Source organism: Leptonychotes weddellii, chromosome X (assembly GCF_054177405.1).
Source record: "Leptonychotes weddellii isolate Sample4059 chromosome X, ASM5417740v2, whole genome shotgun sequence".
NCBI lineage: Eukaryota > Metazoa > Chordata > Mammalia > Carnivora > Phocidae > Leptonychotes > Leptonychotes weddellii.
This window is the reverse complement of record NC_138385.1, coordinates 90,724,791-90,741,035: the sequence shown is the minus strand read 5'-3', so window position 1 is coordinate 90,741,035 and position 16,245 is coordinate 90,724,791. Positions and strand designations below refer to the sequence as shown.

At 39.5% G+C, this 16,245-nt stretch overlaps 1 protein-coding gene across 10 annotated transcripts in view; it reads left to right on the top strand.

The window, feature by feature from the left end:
- The first annotated feature begins 1,613 nt into the window (after nucleotides 1-1,613).
- The window catches only part of MBTPS2 (membrane bound transcription factor peptidase, site 2), a 48,862-nt gene continuing 34,230 nt past the window's right edge, over nucleotides 1,614-16,245 (top strand). For 8 of the 10 annotated variants that reach the window (XR_014141379.1, XR_014141378.1, XR_014141377.1 and 5 more), the window contains exons 1-4: nucleotides 1,622-1,836; nucleotides 4,941-5,089; nucleotides 8,713-8,950; nucleotides 15,003-15,106. Coding sequence is in view for 3 of the 10 variants with exons in the window: in XM_081809054.1 (XP_081665180.1) it covers nucleotides 1,762-1,836; nucleotides 4,941-5,089; nucleotides 8,713-8,950; nucleotides 15,003-15,106 (566 nt within the window). In the remaining 7 variants the exon portion in view is untranslated. Of the gene's footprint in view, nucleotides 1,837-4,940; nucleotides 5,090-8,712; nucleotides 8,951-15,002; nucleotides 15,107-16,245 lie in introns of all 10 variants that reach the window. The other 2 variants (XM_081809053.1, XM_081809052.1) reach the window with 1 other exon arrangement.

Here is a 16,245-nt window from a genome sequence, read left to right as displayed (position 1 = left end):
TGCGCACATGTATGCAAGGAGATGTAAAACTGAGTCTTAAGGTCTCTTGAAGCTAGAAGGACATGGTACTAAATTATTAAATCTTTAGGAAAAGGATGGGAGAATGAGGCAAATTAATACCAATATTTGTAATACAGCTTTCTAGTATTATACTATCATTTTTACTTCAGAGGTCGTTGAGGGTCCATTTTTATTAGGGATACTTGTTCTTAAAATAGTATTGTGTTCTCCATATTAGTACTGATATTATCATTGCTAAGGATGCTTTTCTGGAAAAGTTAATTTACAAAAACATGAACATTAGGAGAATGCATTAAAACAGTCCATAAATAAGGTTTTCCTTCTCTTTAGAAGTCCTCTAGGTCAGTGATTCTCAATCTTGTCTGCACAGTGGAATGACCTAAAGAGCTTAAAAAATACTGACTCTTGGGTCCCACTCTGAGCTTCTGATTCAATTAGTCTAGGCTGGAAAATGGGCAACGGAAATTTTTAAAGCCCCGCGATGATCCTACTGCACAGCCAAGGCTGAAAACCACTACTCCAGGTCAACATATAATCAGGTATAAGTCAACATAAAAAGAAGTGCAGATATTCAGACCTCCAATTTTTTAAACATAGCACCAATTGCGAAAAGAACCTAATTTAATCAACAACATGGATGAATCTCAAAAATATTATGTTGGTGGATGGAACTAGAGGGTATTATGCTAAGGGAAATAGAGAAAGACAACTATCATATGATTTCACTCATGTGGAATTTAAGAAACAAAACAGAGGCTCATAGAGAAAGGGAGGGGAAAATAAGATGAAAACAGAGAGGGAGGCAAACCTTAAGAGACTTAACTATAGGAAATAAACTGAGGTTTGCTGGAGGGGATGTGGTTGGGGGGATGGGGTAACTGGATGATGGGCAGGAAGGAAGGCACTTGATGTAATGAGCACTAGGTGTTCTATGCAACTGAAGAATCAATAAACTACCTCTGAAACTAATAATACACTATATATTAACTAATTGAATTAAATAAAATTTTTAAAAAAGAAAAAATATTATGGTGAGCGAAATAAGCCAGACACAAAAGAGTATACTTATCCTATAGCTCTATTTACACAGTTTAAATACATTAGAACAGGGGTGGGGTGGGGGGACTGCCTGGGAAGAGACACGAAGAAAATTCCTGAGATGGAAATGTTCTCTCTTTTGATTAGGGTACACAGATATATGCAATTATCAAACTAATGGAAATGGACAACTGAGACCTGCATTGATTTCGCTTTATGTAAATAACACTTCAATTTAAAAAAAGAATAAACATAATTAACTTAAATCTGGATACCTATGACAGGGTCAGGGAGGCGGAGACATGACCCGCCGCCTTCAGAAGACCCCAAATTCTCACTAGCTTTTGGAACAGCAAACCCCAGACCAGAACCGGAGAAAACAATGAGCCAACAGCAGGGAGGGCCAAAGCCTAAGAAATCGCTAGAGGGCTGGGAGCCGGTGTCGAGCAAACGCCCACACCTCAGCGCCCGGGTGTCCCACGAAAATAAGCACCCGCCCCCTTTTCCGGTGCGCACATGGCCGTCTCTGTGTGCCTTCCGGAAGGGCCCGGCGGGAAACGGAGCCACTGTGAGAAAGGAACCGGCGGCAGCTTGGTTCCTGCGCGGATGCTGGGGCTGTAGGCGCCGCGCTTTGGGCTCGTTGCCGCTCACAGGGAAGAGGACGCCGGGGCTCGCTTTCCCTCCGCTGCCTCCGCCACTGCCATGATTCCAGTGTCGCTGGTGGTAGTGGTGGTGGGCGGCTGGACTGCCGTCTACCTGACCGACTTGGTACTGAAGGTGAGGGCCTCGGGCCTAAAGCCCAAGCCCGCGGTGTCCAGGACCGGGGCGCAAGGCCCGAGGCCTTTTCTCTTCCCCTGCCTCGCGCCTCCCGGGCTGGAAGCGGCGCTGCCAGTATCCACGTGCGCCTTTCCGCGTGGCGCCCGGGCCCCGTGGAGTAAATAAAACGGCGGACCGCGGGAGGGGTGTGGCGGTCTGCGCAGCTGCCGCAGTCGCATTGCGGGGCGGTGCAGGCCTCGCCGCCTTCGGGTCCTGCCCGGGAGGCGCCAGTAGTGGGCTCGGGAGGGTCGGGGCTTTGCCAGACCCCGCGGCAGCGCACCTGGGAGGAAAATAAAAAGTCCGCCTAGGAAAGGCATTGTTCTCCCTCGTTGTCTTTAAGGCCACGACCCTCCAAAGACTGTGGTACTGGAATGAATCTAAATCAAGTTGTGTTTTAGACCAGCGGGCTCGAACTTTAAAGTGCATACAGTCATTTGGGGTTCCGGTTAAAATTGCTTTCTGATTCAGCAGGTTTGGGGCGGGGCCTAAGATTCTGCATTTGTAACCAGTTTCCAGGTGCTACCAGTGTTGTTAGTCTACAGACCAAACTTCAAAGTAGCATACTCAGGTAACAAGGATTTAAATAACTAGTTTCTGACTACTACAATTCTCATTTGCACCCTGTACCCACTTCTTCACACTAATCTCCTTCCCCCACCCCACACGTACATCCCGGGTGCAGGGTCCACTTTTCAGCTGTTTGGGAAGGGTAGCAAAAATTATGCACAATTGTCTGACCACATGTTTCAAGCAACCTTTGAAATTGAATGGGGGGGTGAAGGTAACAATAAAGTCATTACAACATACAGATTTTATTCCACAGTACAGTTCTCAAGTGTTTAATAAAACCTTCATGTTATGAATACCGTTTTAAATAGAGTATTACAGTTTAGTATTGTGTGTTTTAGGTGTAACAGTAAAATGAAGTGATACTTGTGCTTCTTTGTTGGATTTGAACTTACAAAGTGAGGAGGTTTTACAGTAGAGTCCTTAGAGCAAGGGCTGGGTTCAGCCACTTCCCAGCCTTTGTGACCTTGGCCAAATTACTCTCTGTGCCTCGGTTTCTTAATCTTCAAAATGGAGGTAATAATGGTAAGGATCTTCTGAGATTGTAGAGAGGATTACATTAGTTCATGTACATAAAGCTTTGCTACTCAACCTAAAATTCAAGTACCAGCAGCACTCGCATCATCTGGGAACTTGTCAGAAATGTAGAATCTCAGGCCTTATCTCGGACCTACAGAATCAGAATCTGCATCTTTACAAGATCCTTAGGTGCTTCCTCTGCAGGGACTTGGCATAGTGTTTAGCATATAGCAGTACCAGCCACTGCCTCTTTCAACAGTGATTTTGTTGTTTAGAAAAAACAAAACCACGTGATTTCTTCATGTTGCATATGTGACAAAAGTCCAAAATAAAAAGAACTTTTCAAACCTCTACAGTCTCTGGTCAAGTGTGTGAGGTGATCAGGTTACTTCACTTTCAGTAACAGCCCCTAGTTTTCCAACAGAGCACTATTCCTTGAGCAAAAGACCTAACCGTCACTCAGAATATCTGCCTGGGGAATGGAGAAACCTCAAGTTTTAGGAGTCTGCACCTTCAGCTTCTCTGCTTCCAACTTGGTCTGCTGTTCCACATTTGGTTCTTCAAAGATTTCCTTAGTAGACATATACTGAAGGGGTGTGTCACTCTACTTTTCCAAGTCCTGGAAAACAAGCAAGTTTTTAAAACTTCACCTGAAGACTGAGAACAGAGAACATTACAGATCCAAAGGCGAACAGATACCTATATTCAGTCAGGTCCTTTCTTATGACTGATACGGCTGAAATACCCTTCTAGAGACAAATTTCTCGAATGGATGAGCATCAATATAACAAAATACTTAACTGTACTTTCTGTAACTGCGGGGTAATAGGGGTCAGTGTCAGGGTATATAAAACAAAATCGTACATTACGCAAGGACTTCAGACTTCCCTAAAGATAGAACTCTTGTTAAGCTGTGTATAGCAGCTATTCCCTCAACCCTGGAAAATGTAAGTTACTAAGACCCAAGATGGCTTTACGTAAGTTTTGTACTTTTAAATGATAAAAGGCAGCCTAGTTTCTTATGAGGTTGTTGCTCATAAGAGGATAGAAAGCACTGATTCCATCTAACTCGTCCCCTGTGTTGGATTGGTTGGGGGTCTTTTTAAATTATAGCACAAGACCTCTTTTTGTTGTAACAAGGCTTCTAGAACTCTCTGTCTAGTGTGGTAGCCACTAACTACGTGTAGTCATGGAGCATTTGAGATGGCACTAGTCCACATTGAAATGTGCAGTAACACTGGATTCAAAGGCTTACATACAAATAAGTAAATGAAATGTAAAATATTTCAATAGTTTATTACATGTTGAAATGATAATATCTTAGATATTTTTAGTTTAAAAATATATTTAAATTAATCTGTTTCTGTTTACTTTTTAAAATTCAGCTACTAGAAAATTTAAAATTATATATGTGGCTTGCATTTGTGGCTCACATATTTCTGTTGGACAGTGCTCCTCTAAGCAGAGTTCAGCAAGCTTTTTCTGTAAAGGGCCAGATGATAAGTATTTTAGGCTTTGTGAGCCACATAGCATCTCTGTCACATATTCTTGGTTTTTGTTGTCTTTTTTTTACAATCCCTTAAAAATGTAGAAACCATCTTTAGTTCATAGGCTATACAAAAACAGGCTGTATTATGGGGTCCCTGGCTGTCTCAGTCGATAGAACATGTGACTTGATCTCAGGGGTCGTGAGTTTGAGCCCCACATTGGGCATAGAGATTACTTTAAAAAAAGAAAGAAAGAAAAACAGGGTGTAGGCCACATTTAACCCATGGGCCATAGTTTGCCAGACCCTAACCTCAACAGACCAGCTAGTCTGAGACCTTTAATATCCTGAAGAATAAACATAAAGCTTTTAAATTATAAGTATCTGGACAGTCAGTATCTTGCTTTCCTATAGAAAAGACTTTTTTGATTTTCTTAAACTTCATACATGTTCTTCAAAACTGAGTGATGTCGAACTTTTCTTTCTCTCCTAGTCATCTGTGTATTTTAAGCATTCTTATGAAGACTGGCTGGAAAACAACGGATTGAGCATCTCCCCTTTTCACATAAGATGGCAAACTGCTGTTTTCAATCGTGCCTTTTACAGTTGGGGACGGCGGAAAGCAAGGATGCTTTACCAGTGGTATTCTTCATTTTCTTTTTTTTGTTTAAATCAGTCGTTGTGATCATGAGAAATGCTTGTTGAATGAACTGTTTCCATTATTTTCCAATCTGCTGAGTTTTAAAATGGTAGTATAAAACTTTTCTGGTTTTATATAAACTTAGGAGATTACATCATTGTACTTTTGCATACATCAAAAATCAAGGTTCTATATCTTGATCTGGGTGGTAGATACATGGGTGCACATGTAAAAATTCTGTGAGCTGTATGTATGAGACTTGTGCACTTTACCGTGTAAGTTATACACTACTAGAAATGCAAAAACAAAAGAAATGCAAAAAAAAATTGGAGCATTTTCTATCAGGAAACTAATTCTGTAGAATTCTATCCCCTGTCATCACACATAGAAACAAGGGTCCAGGGAGTCATAGGATGCCCAGAAGTCTGCAGGCTTTTCCCTATACTTCTTTTGTGATACCCCTCCAGGAGAATGATATTTAAAATATTTCACAACCAGTAAGGCATATACACAAACCAATTGGGAAAATGGCCAGCCAGATTGTAGCAGCAGGGTTCTGGAGTCCCCTGGCCATGCCAGGCATACCCCTTTAGTTTAACAAATTTCTTCAATCGAGGAGCATATAGTGTTTATTGTTAAGAGGTTCATAATGATCTCTGGGACACCGTAGAGACTGACAGGTTTTGTAGTTGGCAGAATTTCTAGTGTGGGCATAGGAGGCCTTTGTCCAAATTCCTTTTTGCTAGAAATTTAGCTCCAAATGGAATAGAGCTAAATGTAAATAATCAGATCATTAAAAAGCAAAATATGTAATAGTGGATCAAACAAAATAGAAAGAAATTATAAAGAGCAGAAATCAGTGAAATAAAAACTATACAGAAAGAAAGTCAGCAAAGCCAAGTGTTGGTTCTTTGAAAAGATTGATAAAACTAATAAACCTCTTCCATAATTATGAAGAAGAAAATACAAGTAACTAAAAATCAGAATTGAATGGTTAGTATAAAAAAGATAAAAAGCAGTAAGCATTAGCAAGGATGCAGAGAAAAGGGAACCCTAGTGCACTGTTGATGGTAATATAAACTGGTGCAACCACTGTGGAAAACAATATGGAGGTTTGTCAAAAAAAATGAACTAAAATACCAGCATATGGTAGCTACACTTGTGGTGAACACAGGTATAAACTTGTTGAATTACTATGCTGTACAGTAAAACTAATGTAACATTGTATGTCAACTATACTTCAATTTAAGAAAATTTAAAAAAAAATACCATATGATCCAGTAATTCCACTACTGGATATTTAGCCAAAGGAAACAAAAACACTAATTCAAAAAGATAGATGCACCCCTATGTTTATTGCAGCATTATTTACCATAGCTGTGATATAGAAGCAGCCCAAGTGTCCATCAAGAGATGAATGGAGGGGTGCCTGGGTGGCTCAGTTAAGTGTCCAACTCTTGATTTCAGCTCAGGTCATGATCTCAGGGTCGTGAGTTCGAGCCCTGTGTCAGGCTGTGCACTGGGTGTGGAGCCTGCTTAAGACTCTCCTTCTCCCTCTGCCTCTTGCCACCACCCCTTGTTCTCGCCCCCCGCCTCTCAAAAAAAATAGATAAATAATAATAAAAGCTTAAAAAAAAAACGAATGGAAGTGCTCTTCGGTGGCTCAGTCAGTTGATCGTCCGACTCTTGGTTTCAGCTCGGATCATGATCTCATTGATCGTGGGATCGAGCCCTGCTTCGGCTCCACACAGCAGGGAGTCTGCTCGAGGATTCTCTCCCTCTGCCCCTCCCCTCACTCGCTCTCTCATTCTCCCTCTCTCTCTCTCTAGAATGAATAAATAAATCTTTTAAAAGAAAGATGAATGGGTGGCGTCTGGGTGGCTCAGTCGTTAAGCGTCTGCCTTCGGCTCAGGTCATGATCCCAGGGTCCTGGGATCGAGCCCCGCATCGGGCTCCCTGGTCTGCGGGAAGCCTGCTTCTCCCCCTCCCACTCCCCCTGCTTGTGTTCTCTCTCTCGCTGTGTATCTCTCTCTGTCAAATAAATAAAATCTTTAAAAAAAAAAAAAAAAGAAAGATGAATGGATAAAGAGGGTGTGGTATATATACATAATGGAATATTAGCCATAAAAAAGAATGAGATCTTGCCATTTGCAACAACATGGATGGACCTAGAGGGTATTATTATAAGTGAAATAAATTAGACAGGGCCAGACAAATACTGTATGATTCCACTTATATGTAAAAACAAAACAAATGAACAGCCAAACAAAAACTAAGCAGAGTCTTAATGCAGAGAACAAACTGTTAGTTGCCGGACAGGAGGTAGGCAGGGGTATGGGTAAAATAAGTAAAGGGGATTAAGAGGTACAAATTTTCAGTTACAAAATAAGTCACAGAGATGAAAAGTACAGCATAGGGAATATAGTCAATAATACTGTAATGATATTGTATGATGACTACACTTAGCATGGTGAGTATCGAATAATGTATAGAATCGCTATGTTGTATATCTGAAACTAATATGTTAATTGTACTTCAATTTAAAAAAATCAGAATTGAGAAAAAGGAACATTACTGCCTATTCCATAGATGTTTTTAAAAAATGAAACTATTGTGAACAATTCTATGCCTATACATTTGACAATTTAGATGAAACAGACAAGTTCCTTGAAAAACACAACTTATAAAAAGTTAGAAAATATGGGGCGCCAAGGTGGCTCAGTTGGTTGGGCACCTGCCTTCGGCTCAGCTCATGATCCCGGAGTCCTGGGATCGAGTGCCGCATCGGCTCCCTGCTCAGCGGGGAGCCTGCTTCTCCCTCTCCCTCTGCTGCTCCTCCTGCTTCTGCGCTCTCTCTCTCTCTCTCTCTCTGGCAAATAAATAAATAAAATCTTTTTTAAAAAAAAGTTAGAAAATGTAATAGATTATTCCCAACTATAGAAGGGTAATTTGTAATTATTAAAACAGTAGAAGGAAACTGTTGTTAAAGTTTACCATGTTAATATTTAAGCTCATCACAAAATATAGCTAAAATAAAATGCAAACAAAAGAATTGGTAGGGGAAAAAAGAAATGGATGTCTATAATGTCAAAAGGGCTTTTGTAATTATATGAGAACGAGATCAAAACAATTCTATGTAAATGGGCAAAAGACATGAGAGGAAAGAAACTTTTTATTGGGAACAGTATTCAGCCTCTTCATCTATGAGAGAATTATAAACTATTACAGCTGCTTAGAGAGATCAGTGCCTGTGCTTCAGTCACATACCTGAAGTTCAGGTAGGAAAACAAGGCAGAAGTAGTGAAAAAAAATTTTTTTTTTTTAAAGATTTTATTTGACAGAGAAAGACACAGCGAGAGAGGGAACACAAGCAGGGGGAGTGGGAGAGGGAGAAGCAGGCTTCCCACTGAGCAGGGAGCCCGATGCGGGGCTCGATCCCGGGACTCCAGGATCATGACCTGAGCCGAAGGCAGTCGCTTAACCGACTGAGCCACCCAGGCGCCCCAGAAGTAGTGAAATTTTTAGCCATTATTTTGAAGCTATGAAATGTGGCTGGTCGATGAATTTGTTAACCCACGAATTGTAAGGAATTGTGTGTTTATGTGATTTTGTTTCCTCCCGACAGGTTCAATTTTGGAATGGTGTTTGGCGTAATTGCCATGTTCAGCTCTTTTTTCCTCCTCGGGAAAACGCTAATGCAGACTTTGGCACAGATGATGGCTGACTCTCCCTCTTCTTATTCTTCCTCCTCTTCTTCCTCTTCCTCTTCCTCCTCTTCCTCTGCTTCTTCCTCTTCATCATCTTCCTCTTCCTCCTCTTCCTCCTCCTCCTCACTTCACAATGAGCAAGTGCTACAAGTTGTGGTAAGTACCTTCTTTTTGCTTTTTAAGTTTATTGCAACATGAATATAAGGTATTTCTTCTGGCTAGCATAACTCCTCTCCATATTATAAATATGGAAATAGATGAAAAGTCTCATTTCTCAAATTACCTGCTTAAACAAAAATATTAATGGGAATCTAGCAAAGATTTGTTGCAATATGTAGTTGCAGCAGTACTAATAGAACAAATGCACCACCATCAAGATTGTCAACAGTTATACAGATACTTGATTCAATTCATGTTGTCTTCTCGAGGTGTTAAATGATTGTTTCTATCAAGGAATGAGGTGACCTATTTAAGATCTCTATACTGTATAAATAAATTGCATTTTAACCCTGTGTAAAGTGTTCCCCTTTCCTCTTCATGGCTTTCAGACTCTAAGCAATAATATCCTTTTATTTAAAGATATAAGACCTTCAGTAATCACTGTGATTTCCTGATGTGAAGAATAATGTGCTGAGTTTTACTCCTTTACTCCTTTATAAGCTATTTATAATAATTCTCACTTGAAAGCACATGTATAAACCTATATCTTATTGATGCATGTCTCCAGAGTGCGGAAGGGTGCTTTACCATTGACTAACTTTTATTTCAAATTTTTTACATGTATTGTTTTTATTTCCATGAGTCATGGGTGTTATGTTCTTAATCGTGCTCTTATTAATGGAATAGACTATTTAAGAGCTAGTTACTGATTTTTTTTTTTAACTCTTCTTTTTGTGGTTTCTACTAGGCTGGGCCACTATGGATAGATTTAGAAGTCATTTGTAGAGAATGATAATGAATCTCTCCTATGGTCATAGCTCTTTTTTAGAGGTTCAAAGGATTCGCCAGGTGAGGCCTCAGAAGAGATGATTTATTTCTTCAACATTTACTAAATGTATTCTGCCTACTGGCCCTATGCTGAATCCTGCTTATATGGGGAACAAAATCCAATCCTAGCACTCATGGAGCTTTCAGTCTAGAGGGAGAGCTGCTGTGATTGTGCTACAATTGGACAGAGTACCAGGTACTATGGCACAGAGAAGAGGCATGCTGAGATGTCCCTGGCCCTGGGAAGAGAGGAGAGGAGAGCTTCAAGGGAAGGGTGAGGAGACTCCCCATAGCCTCTAAGGAAAGATGGCAGTTGAGCATCCCAGTAACAGAGAGAACCATATTTGCCTATTAAAGATCTCTATACCGTATAAATAAATTGCATTTTAACCCTATGTAAAGTGTTCCCCTTTAGGGAGGGGGGAATAATAGAGTAATAATAACAGTGCTTCCTGTGTGAGGTTTTTGTGCCCATTTTATTTTATTCTTGCAACAATCTAGAGATAAGTATCTCATCACAGATGAGAAAACCAAGGAAGGGAGATGTTAACCCACTTGCTTGTAGTCACAGCTTGTATATGGTGGGCCCAGTGTTCACCCACCACTGACCTCAGAGCCATTATGCTCTACTCCCTAAAGAAAGACCAGTAATTCTTCAAGGAACTATAAAGTAACTTTCACCTGTGTCTAGGTGGGTATATTGGCATATGGTATATGGTATAGGAGATAAGATGGGAAATAGAGATAGGGTCTGGATTATGAAAAGACCATTCTAAAAAGGTTTTTTTTCCGGGGGTATCTGGCTGGCTCATTAAGGCTGGAGTCATCCCAAACTCTCAGGCTACACAATTGGTTATTGTATGCTAAAGAAGAGATAGTAGAAAAAGAAGCAGGTTGGGAGGAAATGTGATCATTCACCTGTCTGCCTGCTAGGATTAGAATGGCAAAGTGTTATTATTATTTCTTCTTTCTGCTTCTCAGTTTATTCAAAGAGTTCACAAAAATATTGACTGTTAGGAGAGTCATGCTTCAGAACCATGAAAAAGCTGTCCTCTGTAGTCCACTGTGCATATTTATGTGTACATTTAAGAATGTTATGTCTTCTGGCTTTGATATGGGTTCTTGTAGCTCAGAGAACGTACTTTCTATTTACATTATAATTCCTACAGCCTCATTCAGTATTAATTCCCAAAAACCTGGCACTCTGTGTCATTGAGAGATCAGAATTCTGGTACATCTAATACCCTGTGTGATCATGGCCAAGACAGATGGGCAGTCACATACTGTTGCCAGCAAATAAGACCTACCATCTGTTAGTATAGTCACATACTCAAATCCTTACCTTATCTCATCATTACATCCGTAAAATAATAAAGCAAAAGGGGCACCTGGATGGCTCAGTTGGTTAAGCATCCAACTCTTGATTTCAGCTCAGGTCATGATATCAGGGTTATGAGATCAAGCCCTGTGTTGGGCTGTGTACTCAGCATGGAGTCTGCTTGAGATTCTCTCTCTCCCTCTCCCCCCCTCCTGCTGATGCTCTCTCTCTCTTGGATGCGTGCATGTGCATGCGCACGCACACTCTCAAATAAAATCTTTTAAAAATAATAATAAAGCAAGGGAACCAATGTCCTATTGAATCAAGCCTACTGATGTATTTGAAATAAAGGTAAAATAAGATGGATACTTGTAGAGAGAGTGTGTATAAGAATTAATCTTAAGTACGTAAATTTAGAAGAGGGGTCAGAGAAAAGGAAACTAGTGATCTGAACAGGCAGACCCCTAACAACATGGAAACAGAGCAGGTATGTAGAAGAGCGTACCCTGATATTTTTTTTTTTTTTAAGATTTTACTTATTTATTTGACAGAGAGAGCGAGAGCAGGGACACAAGCAGGGAGAGTGAGAGAAGGAGAAGCAGGCTTCCCGTGGAGCAGAGAGCCCGATGCGGGGCTTGATCCCAGGACCCCGGGATCATGACCTGAGCCAAAGGCAGCCGCTTAACGACTGAGCCACCCAGGCACCCCATCCTGCTATTCTTAGAAAGAGTTGCTTAGTAGGGGCTGAGTAAAGAGAACTTCAGATAATGAGCATCATAAAAATATTCATACATTTTGACCATTTATTTACACATCTAGGACTCTAGTTTTAAGGAAACACTTCCAAATATGGAAAAAAAGTATTCATCAAATTCTTCTCCTAACATTATTTATTATTACGAAGAATTAGAAACAATCACAATGTGTAATTGAGGAATGCTTAAGTTATGGGATTGTCATACAGGGAAATATTATGCATACATTAAAAATGAAGATTATGAAAACTAGTTTCATAACTAAGGAAAGACACTTGCAATTTATGAATTTAGAAAGTGATCCCTGCAACATGGTTTGAATCTCCTCTTCAGTTACTAAAGGAGACTTAAAAGTGAAATTCCTCTGTGCACAAAAATAAATTCCAATTGAATTAAAATTGAAACACAAAATCATGAGACCTTGAAAGATAAAAAACGGGTTTCTGCTATATGAACACAGAATTAGGATGACATAAGCATAACACTAAAGGCACAAACCATGAATATTGATAGCTTTGATGACAAAAATTTTTATATATCAAAAAACTAAAAGTAAAATAAAATTAAAAAGCAAAAGAACTTGGGAATACATCTGTGATATGTATTACAGAGGACTGATCGTTGATATTCGAAGTGATCTTCTAGAGCAATAAGAACAAAAGAACACTCTAGGAGAAAAAAATAGACAAGTCATGAGTAGACTACTCACAAAAGACCTATCAATGGTCAGAAGTAGGGGGAAAAAATTGAGCTTTAATAATCATCAAAGAGGGGCGCCTGGGTGGCTCAGTCATTAAGCATCTGCCTTTGGCTCAGGTAATGATCCCAGGGTCATGGGATTGAGCCCCGCATCGGGCTCCCTGCTCAGTGGGGAGTCTGCTTCTCCCTCTGCCTCTCCCCCTGCTTGTGTTCCCTCTCTCGCTGTGTCTCACTCTGTCAAATAAATAAAATCTTTAAAAAAATAAAAATAAAAAATAATCATCAAAGAAATATAAATCAAACAGTGAGAAACTTTTTATTTCCCTCAAATTGCAGATTTGAAATATTTGAATAATATTACTTTGCCCAAGGTTATGGAAGGGTCTGCTTCTGGAGAACAGTTTGATATGTATCAAAGTCCTTTAAATTTTGTGTAATGATAGCATTTATTACTCTCCATGAAGCATAATATTAAACATGGGACAAGGATTATCTTATTTAATCCTCAAAATTACCCTTTTATGTAAATGTGGTTATTTCCATTTTAATAGTGAGGAAATTGCAATGTTGGGGGGAATAATCCAAACTTCCTTGAGGTCACTTTAGCTAGTTAGAGATGGATCCAGAATGTCAAAGAGCCAGAACCAACCATGCTTGTCTAAGAATTTATTCCCCCAAAATATTTGAATATATGTGTCCAAATGGGTTTATCACAGTATTTATAAGAGGAGAAACTTTTTAAACAATTATATGCCTAACAGTCTATTTTATAGAATGCAATACAGGTATTAAAAATCATGTTGAGCCAGAAAACACTCATGGAAAAATGTTTATGATACCATTAAGTGAAAGGGGCAGGTTTCAAAACCATATTTATAATAAAAGTATAATTTTTAAAAAATATATGTATATGAAAAGACTAGAAGGACATAAAACATTGAGAATGGTTTTTTGTTTTGTGTTTTGGGATCAGGATTATAGGCTTCTGTTTCTCTGAGTTTTCCAGTTTATAATTAAAGTAATAATAAGACAGAGGAGGAATTTCCTCTAGAAGGATACTTTTAGGGTCCAACTCCTGGACTATGAGAAATAGATGCTCAGTATGTAAATAATATTAATGATGTGTGCCCCACTTAACCTAATTTATGGAATTTCTCCTTAACAGATGACAGAACTTGGGAATGATTATCTTACAAGGCGATTCTTGGGTATCTAAAAAACTATACCATGCAGCCCTGACAATAGCAAACTTGCTTTGTGTATGCAGTGATAATGCACATCATCATAGGAGCATGTGCTTGCAAGACAACTTCTGCTTTTTCATAGGTCCTTGATATGTCTATATGTTCCAAAGAACTTACTTCCTGCATTAAATTTTAATATAATACTTATGTATCATTTTGATACTATTTTTCTGACCAATGTACTAGACAAATTTGATGGGATCAAAGAAATGGAGGTCATGGTGCTCCCACTCCCACACCAATGAGGCACTTGATTACACTACTCTTAATTACCAGTGCTCATGTAACTCAAGAATATTAAAATGAAAACTCATTGATGGGAGGCAGGAATATCCTATATTACTCACTTAAGTACTTGGAACCTTGCAATAACAATTCAGAGGAAGGACTAGGAATTGTAATAAGAATTTCCATATCAGGCTTCTAGCCCCTGAGGGTAGAACAGTTGCTGACTCTGTCACTGTCACTCCGCATTCCCTGACACTTTGCCAGGCTCCCTAATTCTTTCCCATGGTGAATACTTCAGGAAGCTAAAGTTTTTACTTTTTTAAAAGATTTTATTATTTATTTGACATAAAGAGAACATAAGCAGGGGGGAGGAGCAAGGGCAGAGGGAGAAGCAGGCTCCCAGCTGAGCAGGGAGCCCGATGCAGGGCTTGATCCCAGGATGCCGGGATCATGACCTGAGCCGAAGGCAGACGCTTAACCGACTGAGCCACCCAGGTGCCCCAAAGTTTCGACTTTTTAACCTGGTGTTTACTGTTATCTTTAGATTGGTGGTGTGCTTAGTTCAAAAACTGCCTAGTTCAGAAAAACTGATGTTTTTACTTTTATTGTGATATAGTAGAGAAGTGAACCACTGCTATTCATATTACTTTTACTTTTTTTAAAAAAGATTTTATTTCTTTATTTGAGAAAGAGAGAACATGAGCAGGAGTGGGGGGCGTGGGGGGTGCGGATTCTCCAGCAGATTCAGTGCTGACCACCGAACCTGAAGCGGGGCTCAAGGCAGGACTCAATCTCATGACACTGAGATCATGACCTGAGCTGAAACCAAGAGTCAGATGCTTAACCAACTGAGCTACCCAGGCACCCCTACTTTTAGTTTCCAGAACCTTCAGCCTGGAAGTTTAAGCTTTAACATGGAGCGAACATCGTGGTTTCTTTGTGCCCATGTGTGTATTTATCATTGTGTCTGTGAACAGGTTCCTGGTATAAATTTACCTGTCAACCAACTGACCTATTTCTTCGCTGCAGTTCTCATTAGTGGTGTTGTACATGAAATTGGACATGGGATAGCAGCTATTAGGTAACATTTTTCTTTCTACTACATGTAAAAACTTTTTACTTAGAAGCATTTATTACTAAAATCTGCTAAATTTGATAGTTTTTTCTTTCTGTGGATATTGCCCAGTGCATATCCACATTATTTTGAGGTACCTTCTCTTTTATAATGATTAATATATTGATGAATATACTCAAATAACTATGTGCATATCTGTAATCTAGGTCTTCTACCCTTTGCCTTTTGCCAGCCTGGTTATATCGTCATGGTGCTTCAAGATTTTCATCAAACCCTGAAACCTAATCTTTATATTCATTATTAGGTCGGAATGATAACCACTACACTTGGAGACCACCCACCTGCCTTCTTAGTACTTTGTTTGACTTATTGGCTGAAATACTTTCCTGCTTCTACTCATGGCCTCTGCTGGCTAGAGCAAGAACATTGAAAGCTCTGGGTTTGTTAACAAATATCATAGCCTATCTAGAAACCCAAGTAGAAGATAAGAGAGGATGAGATCTGGAACTTGCTTTAAGTATCATGCCCTGTTCTTGTCTTGACTACTCAAATGTATCATTGTAATTACACCTGAGCATTTTAAAGGCTCCTAAACTTATAAAATTGTGATAAGGGAGCACAATGCCCCCTTCACTCCCACTGATAATTAACTGCCATGGTGAACACACATACTGATGGGAATGTGTTTTATCCTCTGAGTATGTGGACCAGATAAAAGATTTTATAGAAGATGTAATCACTTCTTATTACTTTCCAGTTGCTTATGAACAAGAGTCTGTTGACTGCCGATAAACCCTCATCTTGACAGAGCATATGCTGTTACACAAGTGTGACATATAGTGGTTTAAGTGGGCAGCTACTTTTTTTTTTTAATCTCTCACCTTTGCTTCCTTATTTTTAGCATTGCAGCTTTTAGGGTTTTGCATATAAAATCATTGTTATTAACAGTTTAATACTTCAGTGTACGTTTGTGAAACAGTATGGGTAATCTTTTATAAAATCCAACTGCCAAGTGAAAGTGAATTTTACAGTCATATTCAGTACTAAATGACAGCACAATATATTTGGGGAATGGTTTTTTTAGAGTAGCTGGTCTTATGAGGCTATTATATGTAATTCCATTTTTAGAGAATGAATTGATAAAA